General features: G+C 55.5%; 1 protein-coding gene across 1 annotated transcript in view; it reads left to right on the top strand.

The window, feature by feature from the left end:
- The window catches only part of ZC3H4 (zinc finger CCCH-type containing 4), a 37,396-nt gene that overhangs the window by 13,249 nt on the left and 5,067 nt on the right, over positions 1–19,080 (top strand). Inside the window, exons 3-13 of the mRNA XM_054588645.1 lie at positions 2,930–3,149; positions 3,458–3,568; positions 5,564–5,786; positions 6,871–7,022; positions 7,674–7,770; positions 7,879–8,018; positions 8,606–8,713; positions 10,065–10,176; positions 10,753–10,862; positions 17,437–17,801; positions 17,979–18,322. Coding sequence (XP_054444620.1) covers positions 2,930–3,149; positions 3,458–3,568; positions 5,564–5,786; positions 6,871–7,022; positions 7,674–7,770; positions 7,879–8,018; positions 8,606–8,713; positions 10,065–10,176; positions 10,753–10,862; positions 17,437–17,801; positions 17,979–18,322 — 1,982 coding nt within the window. The remainder of the gene's footprint in view (positions 1–2,929; positions 3,150–3,457; positions 3,569–5,563; positions 5,787–6,870; positions 7,023–7,673; positions 7,771–7,878; positions 8,019–8,605; positions 8,714–10,064; positions 10,177–10,752; positions 10,863–17,436; positions 17,802–17,978; positions 18,323–19,080) is intronic.

Genomic DNA, 19,080 nt, shown 5'->3' with positions numbered 1-19,080 from the left:
AGCCCTGTATCACGGCAGCTGCCGTGGGAACTGGATTTCTGGTCATTTGTATCTTTTCCTACAAGGACAGTGCAGAAAAGGAGGTGCACAAGAACCCGGCACAGAGAAGATGCTCAGAAATGTTTGTGGCCTCAAGTAGGCAGTGGATACGTGGGCTCCCCGCTTCCCTTTTTCTCCCTGTCCTCATCGATTAGGAAGAGCCGTGGGCCTAGAGTTGGCAAACAAGTCAGTTCTGGCTTTTTTTAATGTCACTCCTGGCTATCTGACCTTGACTAGCCCCCTCACATTTGTCCGTCATGTTGAAATGACAGGGTGGTGGCACTGTCCCTTCTGTTCTGGCAGGCTTCTCCTGGCTCCAGGAGGGCCTTTTGCTGTTGGCAGTCTTGGGCTTTATGTTGTTCATCTGGACTGCTGGGAGCCTGGGCAGTTCCTGCCACCCTGTGTTCTTTCCACCCTATCCCGTGTCTGGGGATTCTTTTTTTAAGATTTTATTTATGTATTTTTAGAGAGGAAGGGAGGGAGAGAGGGAGAGAAACATCAGTGTGTGGTTGCCCCTCGCGCGCCCCCTACTGGGTGCCTGGCCAGCAACCCAGGCCTGAGCCCTGACTGGGAATCGAACCAGCGACCCTTTGGTTTGCAGGCTGGTGCTCAGTCCACGGAGCCACAGCAGCCAGGGCTGTCCTGGGATTCTGAGAGGATGTCCCTCGCAGCTTTTTCCTCTCCAGAACAGTGTTTAGAGTGATGCTCTTTATAGCTTTTCTTCATGGATACCAGCCTCTACCCCTCTGATCTGTCTCTGGGCCTTCCCCAGTGTCTGTCTGTCTTAGTCTGCCCCCCTCTCCTGGCATTTCTCCTGAGGTGTGGCCCCCTGGCCCGCCCCAGTGTTCCCCCCAGGGGCACACATCTTGTCTCCAGTAACCACACTGCCGGTGTCTTCTATGACTCCAGGCAGTAGGGATTTGCCATACCAGCGAGTAACAGCTTCTCCCTTGGACTGGCGAGCTCACTCAAACCAGTTCCCCCAGTCAGGTGGCACTTTTATTGTGGGTGAGGCCATTTCAGCAGAATTGCCTTCGTCCCATGAGAACTTTGCACGGTGCCGCCCCTGGTTCTGTGGGCCGCACCCAAACCGGAAGGCGCCTCACTTGTCAGGAATGCTGCCTTCTCCAAAGTTTGCTGGGCGTCTTCCTGTGAGGCCAGCCCGGGACAACCTGGCCATTTGCAAGTAAACAACACGAGACGCACATCGGTCACCTCTCTATTTTTTCCTTTGAAACATCAAGAGTTTTGTATCCCGCGTTCTGGATTTGAGAGCTGGCCATGACCTCTGCTGGGGGATCTTGGGGCTGGACCTCTTGGGTTTTAAGCTGATCCGACCCCTTTGAATTGGGAATGAGAGTCAATGAAAGTTTGCTCGGCTCCTCTCAGAGGTCTTGGCATTTAGGGAGCGGCACCTGAGGACCCTCAGAGAAGTGGCCAGTCTGTTGTTTCCCCACACGGCCTGCTGGAGCCGGGGGCTCCCACGTGGCTGCCTGGCGAGCTCCCCTCACGCCGACCGCAGCCCGTTTGAGCAGCCCAGGCCTTCCTGTCTAGATCAGTTCCCTTTATTAACAGCCTTTTGGGTCCTGGGTTTATCACTTCACCCTTTGTTATCTTCCTTCTGTTGGGGTCCTCGTTAATTGATAAAGCATTTTTTTATGCCCTTACACATTGTCATGCGGGAGGAACTTTGGAAGTGTTTTAAATTATTTTAAATTTTTATTTACTTACTTTTAAAACCAGCTCTTGTACTTGTGAAAACTCTGTCTGTGGGTTTGGCTGAAAAATTGGGTTCTCTTCTCAGCTGCTCCTTTCTTAACCCTGTTTGTCTCCTTACCCCACCCTACCCCACCCCTTCCCATAGATACTTAGCTATTTAGGGTCCTGTTGGCAGCCTCTGCCGTGGTGGGAGAGGGCTTTGTTTTTTAAGAACTAGGGGTTGGGGCAATACTTACGGGAGTTGACAAAGTCAGAAAATCCAGGCTCAGGAGCCAGAAGGGCTACCCAGAGGTGAGGCAGGTCAGGTTGGGAGCAAGAGGGCGAGCGGCAGGTGGGGCTGACCCAGGCACTCTGGGTGCTGTGATGTGAGGACTGCAAGAGGGATCTGGAGCCTAGGATCCTCCTCCTCGCCCCTTTTAGCCACTCAGTGCCCCCTGCCTCCAGCCCAGAGCCATGGAGTTGATGGTGCGGGTCAGACGCCAGGGTCTATTCACTGGTGGGTCTGGCGGGGCTTCTGTGTCCTCAGGCCTGCTTGTGGGTGGGGTGCAGGGACTGGGGGGCCACCCCTGCTTCAGAACTGTGGCCTTCTCTCCGCTAGGCACAGCCACCACACTCAGCTCACAGGACACATGCATAGGTCTGGGCTGAGCGGGGAGCCCAGGCCGTGTGCACTGGGAGGGGTGCTGGTCCGCCTCCCCCACAAGACGCAGCCAGTGTCTGTGGTCCAGTGAGTTTCAGAAGGGCCCTGCGGCCGACTTGTACAGGTTTCTTGACTGTAAAGCTTCTGGGAGCTTCTGCTCCAGCATTAAGCACTGTGGTTCCCCAGTTGGGGAAGTCCCTCAACTCCTTTGACCACAGAGGCTCTTCGCTTTCCTTCTTAGAGTTCTAGTCCCAGGGAACAGTCGGGGATATCCTGTTCCAGCAGGGTCGGTCCCTGTCCCCTCCCCCGGCCCCTAGCAGGGTAGCTGGCAACAGATGCAGTCCTTTGGGAGGAGAGCAGGGGTCGGACAGGAGGCAGTTGGCCCTACGTCCCCCCAGGGCCTCTGGTGGGGGTTACAGGTCTTGTTCACAGCGGCCGGGCCCTTGGTTCCCATCAGCCTTGGCCGACCCGCGGCCCTCGGCGGCCTCCTCGCAAGCCTGTGTTCATGTTGGTTTCGGGGTTGGTTTGTAGGGAAGATGGTGAGTTGGAAGAAGGTGAACTGGAAGATGACGGAGCAGAGGAGACCCAGGACACCTCGGGGGGGCCCGAGAGGAGCCGGAAAGAAAAGGGGGAAAAGCACCATAGCGATTCAGATGAGGAGAAGTCTCACAGGAGGCTGAAGCGGAAGAGGAAGAAAGAGCGAGAGAAAGAGAAGAGGAGATCGAAGAAGAGGAGGAAATCTAAGCACAAAGTAGGTCTGCAGGGTTCCCAGCCCTGGGCCTGGCCTCGAGACTGCCCAACAGCCCCGGGGGCCCATGTTGCCTTGGCAGGTCAAGGAGCACTCTTAATGGTCTTGTTTTTCCTTCCCCAAATTGGTTAAAGACCTTTTTTAAAAGTTGGTAGCTCATGCTCCATTGCTACTAAATGCCCCTAGGTGAGGTGTTTCCTGGAGAGCGCAGAGCCCTTCTGGCACAATCCAGCAGTGCTTGTCCCAGCGGGCTCTGCCAGCGTGGCCTGCCTTTCTCAGAGTCCCTGAGTCCACTCCTCCTGTCGTTGCAGCGCCATGCGTCCTCCAGCGATGACTTCTCTGACTTCTCCGACGACTCGGATTTCAGCCCCAGCGAGAAGGGGCACCGCAAGTACAGAGAGTACAGCCCCCCGTACGCGCCGGTGAGTGGCTGCAGGGCCGGGGCCCCGCGGAGTAAGACTTCCCTGTTGGCTGAGCACTTGACCCTGGGCTGGGCATTCTTGTGTGGCACCTGAGGCCGATTTTAATCCTGCAGGGTTAGGCGGTGTCTCTATCCCCACCCCACAGGCGGGGACACTGCGGCTCAGAAAACTTCCACCAGGTGGCGCGGCTCTGAAGCGCAGGTTTGGGCCCCGTGCGCGGCTGTTCTCTGTGAAGCCGCTGTCTGTGCTTCTGGGGGCCACCTCCCCGTGGCCTTGGCCTGTGTCTCCTGTCCCCAGGAGAGACGCTGACCTATCCCTGTCATAGCTGTTTTCCACTGTTCGGAAATGACTTTTGTGGAATGTTGGCAAGAGAATAAAATGGTTACAAGAGTAAATTATATTGTAGCTCTGACCTTAAACATGAAGTTAAATTGTTTGTTCAGTTTGTACACTATTTCTTCCAGCAAAACTGACAAGAAAAAAACAACATAGATTTTCAAGTTTTGATAAAAAATGCTTTTAAAGCAAGTAGCTCTTAAATATGTCCTGGGCAGCGTATGACTCAGCATCATCCATCATTACAGATAAATTTATTGTAAAATACAGTTGACACTGATCTACAAACGTAGATTCAGACTTTAAACCTGAGGGAGGCTGGGAAGAGAGGCAGTGCTATGACCTTTAATTGGGAACTGGGCGTTGAGGCTAATGAAGTTGTGTGTGTGTCCGTCTACCTGTGTTTTGTATTTTCTCTCTTTTTTTATAATGAGTGTGGATTATTTTTAAGTTAATAGACTACTTTTTAGAGCAGTTTTAGGTTTATAAAATATCGAGCGGAGAGTACAGTTCCCTCCCTGCACCCCAGCCCTTTTCTCCTGTTAACAACTTGCATTAAAGTGGTACATCTGCTATAATTGATGAGCCAATATTGACACATTATTATTAGAGTCCATATACCTTTACATTAGGGTTTTACAGTTCTTGGGTTTTGACAAGTGCAAAGTTACATACTCACCATACACTGTCCTATGAAATAGTTTCAATTCCCTAAGAATCCCCCCTGCTTTACTTACTTGCCCTCCTTCCCTCAAGCTTCTGGCAACCACCAGCCTTTTTACTGTCGCTGTAGTTTAGCCGTTTCCAGAATGTCATAGAATTGGGCTCCTGCAGTATGTAGCCTTTTCAGGTTGGCTCTTTTCAGTTAGCAAACAGCTCATTTCTTTTAATTGCTGAATAATAAATACCCCATTCTCTAGACGTACCACAGTTTGTTTATCTCTTCACAGCCTAAGGACATTTCAATGGCTTCCATTTATATATATTTAACTTCATCCAGTATCTCTTGGCACTAGCACGTTTCGGAAAGTATCATTTAAAATGGCTTTCCAGCCCTGACCAGTGAGGTTCAATTGACTGGGCGTCTTCCCTGAAGCAAAAAGTCACTGGTTCAATTCCCAGTCAAGGCACATGCCTGGGTGGCAGGTTTGGTCCCCAGTTGGGGTGCTTATGAGAGGCAACAATAACAGATCGATGTCTCTCCTCCTCTTTCTCCCTTCCTTCCCCCTCACTAAAAATAAATAAATAAAATAAAATGGCTTTCTAGTTGGGTTGCCAAGCAAGTCATTCATTGAATTCCAAGGCCCCAGAAAATTTTGACTGAGAAGCATCCCTCTTGCCTGCCAGGCCCCCTCCCAGATGAGATTGCTCTGTATCCTTGGGAAAGAGCCCCTTTCCTTTTCTTCCTGGTTTTCAAGGATCATGGGGTCTGTGTGTGTCAATTTTCTTTTGAGCCCAGGTCCCCTCTGAAGAATAGAAACATAGGGGCCTACTGCCCAGATCTCAGGTGGGAACCGGTCCCCAGAGCGGCTGGGGGCTGGCGTCTCCCCCTGGGACAGCCGAGGCACGCAGACAGATGTGTCAGTTCAGGGAACAGAGGGGATCTTGATGGCCTGCACGCACGGCCCCAGGGCCGGCTCACCGTCCTCTCCTGGTCAGTCCCACCAGCAGTACCCCCCGTCGCACACCACGTCCATGCCCAAGAAGTCCTACTCTAAGATGGACAGCAAAGGCTACAGCATGTACGAAGACTACGAGAACGAGCAGTACGGGGAGTATGAAGGCGACGAGGAGGAGGACCTGGGCAAGGAGGACTATGACGACTTCACCAAAGAGCTGAACCAGTACCGGCGTGCCAAGGAGGGCAGCAGCCGGGGCCGAGGTGAGGCCCGCAACTTCTCTCCTCCAGGCTGTCTGAGCGGACCTGGTGCTGGGGCTGGAGGGGCGGTGCAGCGCCAGTCAGGCCTGGCTGGCTCCATGCTCACCGAGCCTCACACCCCGCCCCGGGGAAGAGGCGGGCGGTCATTCGGGGCTGAGCGAAGGACAGAAGGGGCGGTCTGCGGGAGTCACCATGTGAGAGCAGCACATCTGGGCCACGGGGATCCAGAGCTGGCTGACCCAGCCTCTAGTAGCCTCCTCCCCCACCCTCTCAGCTCTTAGCACCACACGAGGTGTGACTGCAGCCTGCGGGCCTGCCGCACCCCTGAACCTTGAACTGCGGCAGTTACGACAATGACGGGGAGGGCAGAGCGCATGAGACCCGGCCTGGCCTCGGGACTGTCTCCTGCCAGTGAGATTTCCCACCTCAAGGGCGCTTTCAGAACCTTCCAGCTCAGCCCCACCTGGGGCCCAGCTTGTCATAGGAGTGGGTGCTCAGCCCTTCTTTCCACAGTCTTTCCTGGACACCTCCCTGGGCAGGCCCTGCCCTCTGGGGAGATTCTAGGCTAGCACTGTTCGGTGGAGGGAGAACGTAAGCCACCATTAATTGGAACTTTCCTAGTAGTCACATTAAAAAGTAAAAGCAAACAGATGACATTAATTTTAACAGTATATTTTATCCACCTAATACATTCTAAATCTTATTTCAACACATAAGCAAAATAGGCAGATGTGATATTTTACATTCCTTTAAAAAAAAAAAAGTCTTTGAAATCCAGATGCGCTTGTACTTAGAGCCCCTCTTAGTTTGGGAGCTGCGTTTCGGGTGCTCAGAGGCCACATGTGGCTGGTGGCTGCCGCGTCGGACAGTGGGAAGGGCGTACTGGAGCAGCCACAGGCCCGCAGTGCTGCGGCACCCACATCCAGGGGACCGGGGGGCTGATAGTCTGCCCGGGGCAGCTGGGAAGGCTTCTTGAGCAGGAGAATCAGGATGAAATCAATGACCTCAGGGGCAAACGATGGGTTAATGTCTCTCGGTGGTGGGGTCTTCTCCTGCTCAGACGCTCACTTTCTGAATCACTATGCAGGCAGCCGAGGCCGCGGCAGGGGCTACCGGGGCCGAGGAAGCCGCGGAGGGTCTCGAGGCCGAGGCATGGGCCGGGGCGGCCGAGGCAGGGGCAGGGGCTCCATGGGAGACCACCCGGAGGACGAAGATGACTTTTATGAGGACGACATGGATGTAAGGTTTTCTCCCGCCCAGGGGTGGGGAGTGGCTAGTGGGCTGTGTGAGCTTTGGGGGGTGGCCTGTAAGACATAGGAGGAAACAAGACATGAGGTGGCAGGTTTACATGTTTTAAATGTTCATGTATGATTTTGGAATTGAGAAAACCTTCATATGAAGGTTCAACTTGAAAAGATACTGAAGGGTGAACTGTGACAATGACATCATCTTCCCACTGCTATCCTGGCGACTTAGTTCCCCGCCCTGGAGACAGGGTTCCTGAGCGTGTCCTGAAATGTTTGGGCCTTTGCAGTCGGGTGCTCGTTTATTCACCTGCCTGTGTGCACACACGCGCACGCACACTATCCTCTCAGAGGAGAGCTGCCGCACTGCCTGTTCTGTCCCTGCAGAGACCTTTGTGTGCCTTCTTTGTTATAGCCGCACAGCCGCCCATTGTGCATGGAGGTGCCCTAATGGATTGGTCCAGGGGTGGGTGTTGTAAGAATTAGGACCACCCAGTGCTCAGGCCGGGGGCCTGGGCTGCTCCTCTGACCTTCTGAGTCTGAAGTTGTCCTTGAAACAAAAAGGCAAAGGGAGCAGAATGTATAGTTAGGGACAGTGTTCATTGTTTCCTGTGTGACATCTTCCTTCTCTTTTCTGAAATTCCAGTATGGAGAATGTGAGGAGCCAATGGGAGACGAGGATTATGATGACTATTCCAAGGAGTTGAACCAGTACCGTCGGTCCAAGGATGGCCGAGGACGAGGTGGGCAGGGGGCCCAGGAGGCGATGGGTCGGTGGGGCCCCTCCTGGCAGCTGTTGGAGCTGGGATCTGGCGAGAAGCAGCAGTCGGTGCCACCTCTCTCCTCTGCAGGGTTAAATCGCGGCCGGGGCCGGGGTTCCCGAGGTCGAGGCAAAGGGATGGGCCGGGGCCGAGGTCGAGGTGGCAGCCGAGGAGGAATGAACAAGGGCGGAATGAACGATGACGAAGACTTCTACGATGATGACATGGGCGTGAGTCGACTCTGTATTCTGATCTGATGTGTTTAGCCGAGACCCCTCCTTAGATTTTTTTTTTCCTGTAATGATTTGTCCTCTGAGGCTGACCCTGTCCCCTGTGCCCAGCAGCCATTCCCCACAGGGCTGATAAGCACTGATCATCTCTCCTGAGGGATGTGCTGCAGCTGAGACCCTATTTTTAAAGCCATGCCTCTGTAGCACCTGCAGTCACTCGTAATGAGTCTGTAAGGTTCAGAAGGTCCTGGGTGACCTGCCCAGGCAGCCCTGGGGTGTTAGGAAGTACCCCTGCCTCTGGGAGGCGGGCGCGGTCCTGCACAGTGTGCGGGGCATGAGCCGTTGCCGGCAGCTCCAAGGGCCGGAGATGTTCTTGTCCGGTGCTGGCGCTGCATGTTGTACGGCCCGGACCCCCCATGGCCTCGGTGTCGGGCGTAACTGGCTGGCCGCTGACATGAAGACGTTTCTGTCATCCCCGCCAGCCCACTCTCACTCACTCAGAGATTGTCTCTGCCTGGCCCACCCAGGGCCCTCACTGTCCCCCCCTTTTCATTTCCCTTTACATTCACGCTTGGTGCCCCTAACAGGATGGCGGTGGAAGCTACCGGAGGAGCGACCATGACAAGCCCCACCAGCAGTCCGACAAGAAAGGCAAAGTCATCTGCAAATACTTCGTGGAGGGGCGGTGCACATGGGTAAGGGACCAGGGGGCCTGGTGCCTGGAGCCGGGCAGTGGCCTCTCGGGGTCCGCGGGCTGGGCACGCTCCTGGGGTGAGCTTGGGGCGGGAGGGGCGGTTGACTGGAAGAGGTGCCTGCGGGGCCCAGTGGCTCAGTTACCTTCTCAGAGGGACTGAGGGACCGGGGCACCATGACATACCCGGGGTTTTCTGGTTTGGGGGAAATTTTTTTGGCCAAAGTTTTCAACCATGGCTTCAAATTTTGTCATACTGGGGTTGATGCTAATGCAGAAACGTAACATGCTCTTGTTAGTTACTGAGCTTTAACGTTGGAAAAGGAATTATGAAGACATTTATAGAAAAGGAGGGGTGGAAATCAGGCCAGCCTTGAACTTCACAGCAGAATTTAAGGCCACAAGAGGGACCAGTGACCACAAAATTCTGTAGGAGACAGTGTGACCCAATGTGGTTCAGTCAGGTAGCTTCTTACTCTTACTAGTGGCGGTGGATAGGTATTGGGAGACATGTACTCAGGGAATACTGCACCTATGTATATATCTTAGAAAACAATATGTATTTCAAACAAGTGTGCATGTGGATATAAAATATTCCTTATTACAGTCACAATTCGTACTATTTTTAGAAATTTATAATACATATAGACAAAGAGAAATGAGTAGCCATTCACGTGGGTGTTGTATTGTTTGAATTGTGTCCAACTGCAAGTGATGAAAATGCAACTCCACTGGCTTAAGCCCGCAAATGCTTATCCCTCAGGACGGGGTCTGGGGCTGATAGGCAGCACAGGGCCAGTGGCACCCGGGGAACCCAGGCTCCTGCCGGGGTTTATTCTGCCATTTTTAAGCATGTGGCTTTTTTCCTCATGGTTGCGCAACAGCTGCCATTCCTCCAGACATCACATCTAAGGGCTAAGAGAAAGAAAAATGGGTGGAGGAAATTTCTAAAAAATTGAGTCACTGTTGTTGTCCCTGGGGAGTTTTGCCTATACTTATTGCTGGAACTTTAAGGGAAGCTGGGAAATGGAGTATTTTTAGTTGGGCACATTCTTCCCCAGACAAGGTTCTTTTGGGAAGAAGCATGGGACTGGATACAGGCTGTCATGCAGCAAATAGGAAGAGTTAGAGGGAGGCCATGAAAGGCAGCGGAGGGGAGACAGAGGAAAGGGGGTGTGGGGGAAGGAGGCAGGGCCTGAGAGAGGGGGGCACAGACATGGTTGGAGGGAAGCGGGAGGCTTCGTTCTGTCGTTGACGCCTCTGTGCCTCAGCGGTCGCAGAGCAGCGCTCCTCTTTGCAGGAGGAGCACGCAGGGGCTCACCGTGCCCAGCCTGACTTCCCCGTTGCTTCTCCAGGGAGACCACTGTAATTTTAGCCATGACATCGAGCTACCAAAGAAGCGAGAACTGTGCAAGTTTTACATCACCGGATTTTGTGCCAGGGCCGAGAACTGCCCCTACATGCACGATATCCTTTGGTGCCCACGTCTGATCTGAGTGAAGGGGCAGAACTTCCCTCCTTGTTGGTAATGAGAGCCGACCGCCGCCGCGTTTGCTCATGCCCTCCCTGCCAGCGCTGGGTCAGGAGCTTTCTGTGCTTCTGCATCTCATTTCACCCTCACGTCTGTCCTGTGACGGGCCTGCCGTTCCCATTCTGCAGATGAGTAAACTGAGGCACGAATGTTCTGGCTTCTCTTAACATATACTCTTGAGACTGGCCTAACACCAATACCTGTTACCTTTCTGAGACTTTTCCAACTGATGGTGTAACCTTGTGCCCCTCGCTGAACTTCCCTGTTCCTGTTGCGCGAGGATTCAAGGACACAGCCCCAAGGCCAGCGTGGTCGGGCGGGAAGCACTCTGGAGCAGGAGACTTGAGAACTAGGGTCTCATCTTGGGTCTGCTGCCAACCCTCTGTGCGACCCTGAGCAAGTGGCTTCACCTCCCTGGGCTTCCGTTTGCTCTTCTTCCAAACACGGGGGGTTGGGTTCTGCCCTTGGGTGGGTTCCATGAGATGAAGCATTTACCTTAATTTGCTGTGAACGTGATTTTCCATGTAAGTTATACCACACGACTGGGAACTGCATCAATGGGGACGACTGCATGTTCTCCCACGACCCTCTGACCGAGGAGACGAGAGAGCTCTTGGATAAGGTAATGTCAAGGGGTAGCGTGACCACAGCTGACGGGAACTGGGAGCTGTGCTTGCCGTCGACTTGGCTCTGCAGCCAGCTGGCCTGTGTGCGGGACCAGAGTTCCCAGTTGCATCGTTCTGGGGCTGGGCTGTCTTCAGGAGGCAGCAGGGACTGTTCTTGCCTGTGGGGGGAGGTGGCGTGGTCACACGTGCATCGGATCTCTAGCCAGCGCAGTTTTCACTGGGGCGGCTGCCTAAGAGCAGTGATGTCTGGTGTGTCTCCAAACGGATCTTGTCGTTTCTCAGTTGTCCTTTAGAGAGAGCCCCCGGCGCACAGAGAGGGCAGGAGGCTTGGCTGGGTTCTGTTTTGTTAGCAATGTCAAATGGTTCCATCCAAGTTGTAAGGGTTCTGTTAAGCAGTAAATGTTACAGGGAAATTGGAGGTTCAGGGCTGGTGGGACACTTCATCCCCAGGTGAGGTGTCAGGACTTTCAGACTCATCTGGTGACATTGGAAACTCACCCTAGTGTCTGTTGTTCTCCCTGAGAGTCTTTAGGCTTTGGGGAGACCTAAGGTCCTGTCCTTGGTTTCCTAATACATCTAAGGGAATCGGGGAGAATGTGTCCTGTCACATTGAGGCTTTCCTTCTGCCTCCTAGTTTGCAAATGCTTTTAGGAGTTGGCTATTTTTTTAGGAATTGGAGGAAAAATAATAATAATTAAAGAAAAAAAGAAAGAAAGGATTGAGTCCTGACCGGTGTGGCTGAGTTGGTTGGAGCATCATCTTGTAACTGAAAGGTTGAGGGTTCAGTTCCCCATCAGGGCACATAACGAGGTTGTGGTTTTGATCCCTGGTCCAGGCATGTACAGTGTCTGGTCTGGGCACATACAGAAAGCAACCAGTAGATGTTTCTCCCTCACATTGATACGTCTCTCCCTCCTTTCCTCTCTCTAAAAGCAATGAAAAAAACGTCCTTGGGTGAGGATAAAAATAATTTTTTAAAAAAATGGAAAGGATCGAGTTCATCATTCGCCTTGGTGACTCCATCCGTGGCTGAGTGCCCTGTCTGAGTGGCTGCTGGCAGCGCTGCCTGAGGGTTAAGGGGAAAGCTGAGCACAGGCAGAGGAAGAGAGCCCTGCTCCTCGTGGGCAGAGGAGTGGGAACAGTTCTGGCTTGGCCAGGCCCTTGGTGGTGCCTGCTACCCTAGGACAGGGGTTTTGTCTCCAGTAGATGTCTAGCTCTGTGAGTTTTTTCACAGGGTAAGTAGTCGCCAAAGTCAGGGGGACTCCATTTATCCCTGGAAGACCTGAACAGTATCTGGCTGAGGCCTGCCCCCTTCTGGACATCCAGATTTTGCCGTCTAGACCAGTGCTGTCCAATGGTAAACGTCGTAGCCTCGTGTTGTTTTCTAACTATCCACCCAGCAGTTTTGCAGCACAATTTTAATAAAAAGGTCTTACTGATAATTGCACAGTTTATATGATGTGGGCAGAGAAATACTGACTGACTGTAAAGTGGACAGCCTTGTAAATCACAGGTTACCACAATTAATTTTACATTTTCTAGTAGCTACATTTTAAAACATGAAAAGAAACACACGGATTTAGTTTTAATAACATATCTTATTTAGCTCAATGTATTCATGTTCAAAATGTCATTTTAGCAAGCAACAAATGACAGAAAAAAGTAAAATTGGGGAGCTAGTAGGTCTCCAGAATCTGGTACTTAGAGCCATGCCTCAGGCGCTCAGTAGCCACACAAGGCCAGGGCCACCGCGTGGGACAGCACAGCTGCCGGCTCCGGAGTGAAAACCCAAAGCAAACAAGGGGCCCGTTTCAGCTCCTGCCCACACACGGTTTGAGAGCATCGCTGTCGTCCCCTATGTTAGGTCAAGTCTCTGTGGGTTAAAACGGAGTGTAGAACCTAGAAAACCACTCAAGAATCGAGGTGGTGTGGCCAGAAAGTAAAACTTCCCATGAGCCTCGAGGACGGGCCTGGACTAACCCTGACGAAGGCTCCGGGCCGCCCTTCCCACCTCGGCCACACAGCTGGGGGCTGGGGCCGGGGCCGGGGCCTGCGCTCCGCACTCTGGTGCCACTTGGCACTGGGCGTCGGCTGCCCTGTCCGAGATGCCTGTGCTCTTTGGCTTCTGCTTTATTTTCCCGCTACCCAGTAACCCTGCCGTCTGTCTGGACACCTATTTCCAACCAAGTTTGGGAACGTGCCTGCCTCTGGGGTTGGTGATGACTTTTATGTGGGAGCGGCTGGCAAGGCCAACACAGAGAGCTCCCTCCACAGATCACCCCCTTTGCCTTGTCACGTGTTCTCACTTCAGTTTATATCCGTATGTGTTTATTTTTTTCTTGAATCATTTGAAAGTAAGTTGCATGCCTTATGGTTCTCTACCCTGAAGTCCTTCAGTTGCAATTCATTGTTTTGTGGTCAGGTTCCCAAGCTACAGTTTGTAGCCAGTAGAGTCGCCCCTGTTCAACGTACAGTTCTGTGAGTTTTGACAAACAGTCATGTAGCCATTCCATCACCAAAAACTCCTCTGTGACCCCCTGCAGCCGGCGCTTTCCCGGCTCCAGACCCCGGCAACACTGATCTGTTTTCTGTCCCTGTGGTGTGCCTTTTCAGGAATGTCGTGTAACTAGATTTGTACAGTATGTAGCTTTTAAAAATGTGTATATGTTTTTTGTTTGTTTTAAAGATGTGTGTATGTTTGCACAGCCTTTTGAATCTGGCTTCTCTCCCTGGGCACGATGTGTTTGAGATGCATCCGCCTGGTGGAGGGGGTGATAGCAGTGGATCGCTGCTCGTCGCTGAGCGTGCTCCCTTGGGTAGGTGATGGCAGGCTTCACCCAGCCGTCAGCTGGGGAACACTTGCTTTGTTTCCAGTTTGGGGCACACGTTTAGAATTTTTCACCAGCTGATAAGACTGTCCTGATAGCCCTTGGCCCGCGTGCCTTGTGTGTCTGGATGTGGTGGTCCTGGAGACCCCGGGGCCACTCTGAATCGGGCCTGGTGTGGCGGGGGCGGGGGCGGGGGCGGGGGGCTGTGGGGCCTCGAACGCCCTACTGGTCCCGTCCAAGGACAGGGTCCCGGGAGCCCATCCTTGCTGCTGGAGAGGCCCCTCTGCGGCATCCCGGGGGAAGGATGCCTGCTTGGGGTCACCTTTTCTGGTAGGAGCTCTGTTTTCTCATGTTTCACATGTGACTCATGTTTTACGTGTCATTGTCCCGGGCACTAGCGCAGCTCAGTCCCTGCTGCTGAGGCAGCACTCGAGACCCAGTGAGGGAGGCAGTGCGTGGTTGCGGAGGGGGGCCGTTTGTCCTGGGAGGAGTCCTCTCTGGGACATGGTGGGGTCTGACCAAGGGGTGGGGGGGCTAAGTCCTGGGATGGGAGGAGCTGTTCTCCAGCCCCCGGCAGGCAGGGTGGGAGGTGGGACTCCTGCCCAGCGTGGGGTGGAGGTGGAAGCCCCAGCCGCAGGGCAGGCTGAGAGGCTGCAGGGCTGGATGCAGGCTGGCTCCAGGGCTGAGCGCTCAGGAGCGGTGCTGCCCTCACGGTTTGCTTGTGCGGGAGAGCTGCCGGGTCCTCCTGTTAACCTTGAGTTTATTAAGTGTCCACTGTGTGCTCAGCACTGTGCTCAGCGCCAGCGAACGGTGGGGAAAAGATCACCGCAGTCCTGGTCCCCAGAGCTGGCGGCCTGGTGGAGAAGGGGACGTTGGCCAGTGCTCACAGGTGCTGAGCGGCGCAGCGAGGTGCTGCGTGGTTGCCACGGGCACACCTAGTCCAGGGAGGCGCGAGGCTCTCGGGAGCCTGGTGGCAGGAGACCTGAAGGAAGGGTGGGCGTGGGGGCGGGGGTTGGCGAGGAGGGGACGAGTGGGGCGTGCTGCACGGGAGCTGGGGATGGGAAGGGAGCGTGGCAGCTCCCGGGGGAGGAGGTTGTGATTGAGCTTGTTCCTGTTTAGTGAGGTGATAACCAAGTTAAGTTTTGCCTTTCGCCTGAGGGCATTGAGTTGCCTTTGAAAGGGTCTCGCAGAGCAGGGGAACAGCCCTCTTTGTGACTGATGGTGGCTCTCCTGGTGTGCAGAGTGGCAGGGACACCGGATGGGAAGCCAGCGCAGGGTGCCCGTCCGAGGCAGGGAGGCCAGGGGTGAAGTGAGTGAGCCACCCGGGAGGGCCGGGCATGTGCTTCAGGCCAGTGTTTGGTGGGTGTGGGGGTAAGGGGGGGGGGGCCGGGGCAGCACCCCAGATCCTGGCTGGGCGGGAATGCAGGCTTGTGGGCAAGGTGTGACCAGCTGGAGCCGGTACCTACAGCTCAGGCCGTGTGCCGGCGACACCCACCAGAGGAACACGAAGCAGCAGAGTCGGCCGTCACGGCCCTAACTCCTTCACATCCCGCGCCGCCCGCCTTGCTGCTCCCGTCGTGTTCGTTTGCCCTGCCCACTTAGCCGCCGAATGCGTGGCAGTGCCTGGTTGCTGCCAGGCACTGTCCTGGGCACTGGGGACACAGTGGTGAGAAGACAGGATCCAGTCCTCCGGCAGGTCCTGATCACACGCCAGGATCGGGGTGACAGCCCAGGGGCTCTCCCCCAGGCGGACATTCAGGGGCTCACCGAGGAGCTGATGCGCACCAGCCTCTGGGGAGTGGTGGGCAGGGAGCACAGAGTAAGGCAGCCTGTGCCAGGCGGGGGGCGCGGCCTGAGCAGCAGTTGCGCAGTCAGTAGAGGAACTGAAAGGGGCAGCTCGTTGGGAGGGAGGGAAGTGAGCAGACCGTGGGCGCAGTGCAGCAGACGGCCCCCAGCCCCCGCGGGAAAGCACCACGGCCCTGCCCCCCACCCCGGCATGACTAGTCTGGGGCAGGGTTCCCCAAGTGCAGCGGGCACGCATGACACGCTCCTGCTCCGTAGGTCCTCTAGTGCCACCAGGCCACACAGGCCACACCTTGAGTGGCAGGTGTTTGCCAGTTGAAGGGACAGGTGTTTTCCACTGATCAGCTTTCCAAGGTTTTCATCCCCCTGGAAGCCAAATTCTCTCTGTGCTCCGCTGTCCCAGGGTCCAGATACCGTTGCTGATTATAAGGAGAGAGAGACTCCGAGAACTCCCTGGCACCCACCAGGAGGTCCCTCCACTGCCACCTGCATCTCCCCTTTGCCCCCGGCATCCCTGGGTGGATGCACATTAGAGACTCAGAGCCTGGGGTTTTTCTTGGGGGCTGGTCAAGTAGGTAGCCCCTTCCTGGCATATGCCACAGTTCCTGACTCACGGAAGGAAAGGGGGGTTGTCCAGCAGAAAGCACATTGCTTGTAGAGTTTAGGTACAAGGAGCGCCCTCCTCAGTCATGGGATGCTGGGAACCCTCTCGAAACCCAGGTTCCCAGACACCGGCTGAAGGCCAACGTCACGAGGCCTTGCAAGGAGAGCGGTCAGGCCCGCCATTCTGCGCGCAGGGCCCTCACCGGTACGAGGTTCTGCTCAAACCCAGGCTCTGAGGTTGTCCTCCTGCCCCGTCCCAGGCCCTCTCTGGGCCCTGGGCTACCTCAGGGTGTAAGACAGTCCTGCCCTCATGGAGCTGACAGCCTCTGGGTGAGCCTGGAACAGACACGGCTACAACAACACATAGGCTCCCAGAGCGCGGGCAGTGCTTTGAAGGGGCTAATGGGTTCCAGCAGTGAGTGAACGCAGGAGACCTGGATGGTCATTCTGTTGACCTTTTTATAAGAGACCCTCCATGGGGGACATGGAGCCCCACAGTCAGAAATGGAGGGAGAGGTGCCTGCTGGGGCAGAGCCTGGCGTTGGGCAGGTTGACACGGGGCTGGGTGCTCAGGGTGGACGGGTCTGGGACTCCCCGGGAGGACGTGCAGCGGCCGAGGTGCTGTGCGGCACCCGGGAACCCCGCCCCGCCGTCAGGCCCTGTGGGTCACCGTGAGGAGTTGAGGTTTGAGGGCAGGTACAGTGAGAGGCCCTTAAAATCCAGACAGGACAATGCCATATTAGCCAGCCGTAACATGACACATGCTACAACATGCGTGAACTTTGAAAACGTCCTGCTGAGTGAAAGAAGCCAGACACAAGAGACCCCGTATTGTAGGGTTTCATTTCTATGAAATGTCCAGAATTGCGAAATTTCTAGAGACAGAGAGCAGATTAGTAGTTGCCAGGAGGGGGTGGGGGAGGGGGAATGGGGAGTGAGTGACTGCTTATGGGTAAGGGGCTTCTTTTGGGTGATGGAAAGTTGTAGGACTAGACAGGTCATGGTTGGACAACTTCATGAATGTGTTTAATGCCACTGAATTGTACACTTCAAGGTGGTGAAATTGCACCTTTTATGTGACTTGTATTTCGCTGCAGCACAGGAGGGGCTCCCCCTCCCCCCTGGTCACAGGGGACGCAGCAGTGGGGTGGGGCGATGATTTTTGTGCCAAAGAGTCTTCGTGGTCGTCGGCTTTACGCGGTAAAGGCTTCCTTCACTCAGGGTCTTGTGAGTTCAGGTTTTTCTCTGTAAATCTGGCCTTCGACACCAGGGGGCCTGCCCAGCCTGACCCCTGTCCCGTCCTGACGGTCGCTCCCTTTATCCTTCCCACCTGCAGATGCTGGCTGATGACGCGGAGGCAGGTGCCGAGGATGAGAAGGAAGTTGAGGAACTGAAGAAGCAGGGCATCAACCCCCTACCCAAGCCACCCCCCGGTGTGGGCCTCCTGCCCACCCCACCCCGGCCCCCTGGCCCCCCTGCGCCCACCTCTCCAAATGGCAGGCCCATGCAGGGTGGCCCCCCGCCCCCGCCCCCACCCCCTCCTCCGCCCCCCGGGCCCCCGCAGATGCCCATGCCAGTGCACGAGCCGCTGTCCCCGCAGCAGCTGCAGCAGCAGCAGGACATGTACAACAAGAAGATCCCTTCCTTGTTTGAAATCGTGGTTCGGCCCACGGGACAGCTGGCCGAGAAGCTGGGTGTGAGGTGAGTGCCAGGGGCCTGTCTGAGCCTGGCGGGGGCGGCGTGCCACCTCCCCAGAACGGTCGGGGGCCTGGGCTAGAGCCCTTCACTGCCCACCAGGGGAGCCTCCACGTCTCTTGGGGGGCACCGCCCCCACCCTTCTCTACAGCCCTTCTCACAGGCACCGTTTCCTCCTTCTAGGTTCCCTGGACCCGGAGGACCCCCAGGGCCAATGGGCCCTGGGCCCAATATGGGACCCCCGGGGCCAATGGGGGGCCCGATGCATCCCGACATGCATCCCGACATGCACCCGGACATGCACCCCGACATGCACCCGGATATGCACCCCGACATGCCGATGGGCCCTGGCATGAACCCTGGCCCGCCCATGGGACCTGGCGGCCCCCCAATGATGCCCTATGGCCCTGGAGACTCCCCGCATTCTGGAATGATGCCCCCTATCCCACCAGCCCAGAACTTCTATGAAAACTACTACCAGCAGCAGGAAGGCATGGAGATGGAGCCGGGACTCATGGGGGACACAGGTATGCGGGGCTCGGGCGGAGCGGCGGCGGGAGGGACGTGCGGGGTTTAGACAGCGGGACGGGTCCGATTTCTCTCCTCTCCGTCTCTGAAAGCATGGATCCTACTCCATTTCTGTCCCACGACTGGTTGGATGTCTCTCATGACAGAGTCACTACCCTGTTGAGGCCATAAGGAATAGCATGATTATTGTCACCATAATTTTAGTTTTTTAGACATTTTGCTTGTTGTCCCTGGAGTCAGGAGCACGGGAACTCAGAGGCAGGTGTGGGCTGGTGTGGGGCTGAGAGGTTGAAATGACCTCCTCAAAGCAGCCTCCTTCCAGATAGTTCTTGGCTTGGGGCTGCCGCTGTCAGCCTCGTGACACTGCTTGTTCTGTCCTCACGTCTGACCGCCTTCCTTCCTCCTCTCCTTCCTTCCTTATTCAAATAATGTGTCGGTAACGACAGTGACGCCGCGGCCCCAGAAGGTGGCACGCGGCCTTTGGACAGGGCGGGGTGTCCCAGGGCTGCCGGGCCTGGGGTCAGAGCTGGCCACGTGGCCACGTCCTGGCCTTCACTGCACTGGAGTGCGGGGTACCTGGCAGCGCTGACCGTTGCTAGAAGTGACTGAAGGCGCTGTGGGAGAGGGGTGGGGCAAGGCCGCCAGGAGGGCCTGGCAGCGGGGGGCCGGCGGGCAGAGGCTCTGAGGGGAAACGGGGAGCGAGCAGGAAGGGAGGGGGGAGGCGCGGCCGGGCAGCGGCCCCAGCCAGTCACCTCGT

Source organism: Pteronotus mesoamericanus, unplaced genomic scaffold, assembly GCF_021234165.1.
Source record: "Pteronotus mesoamericanus isolate MK-2021 breed Mesoamerican mustached bat unplaced genomic scaffold, CSHL_Meso_final scaffold_137, whole genome shotgun sequence".
Taxonomy (NCBI): Eukaryota; Metazoa; Chordata; class Mammalia; order Chiroptera; family Mormoopidae; genus Pteronotus; species Pteronotus mesoamericanus.
The sequence above is the reverse complement of the archived record's forward strand: the minus strand, read 5'-3'. Positions and strand labels throughout refer to the sequence as shown.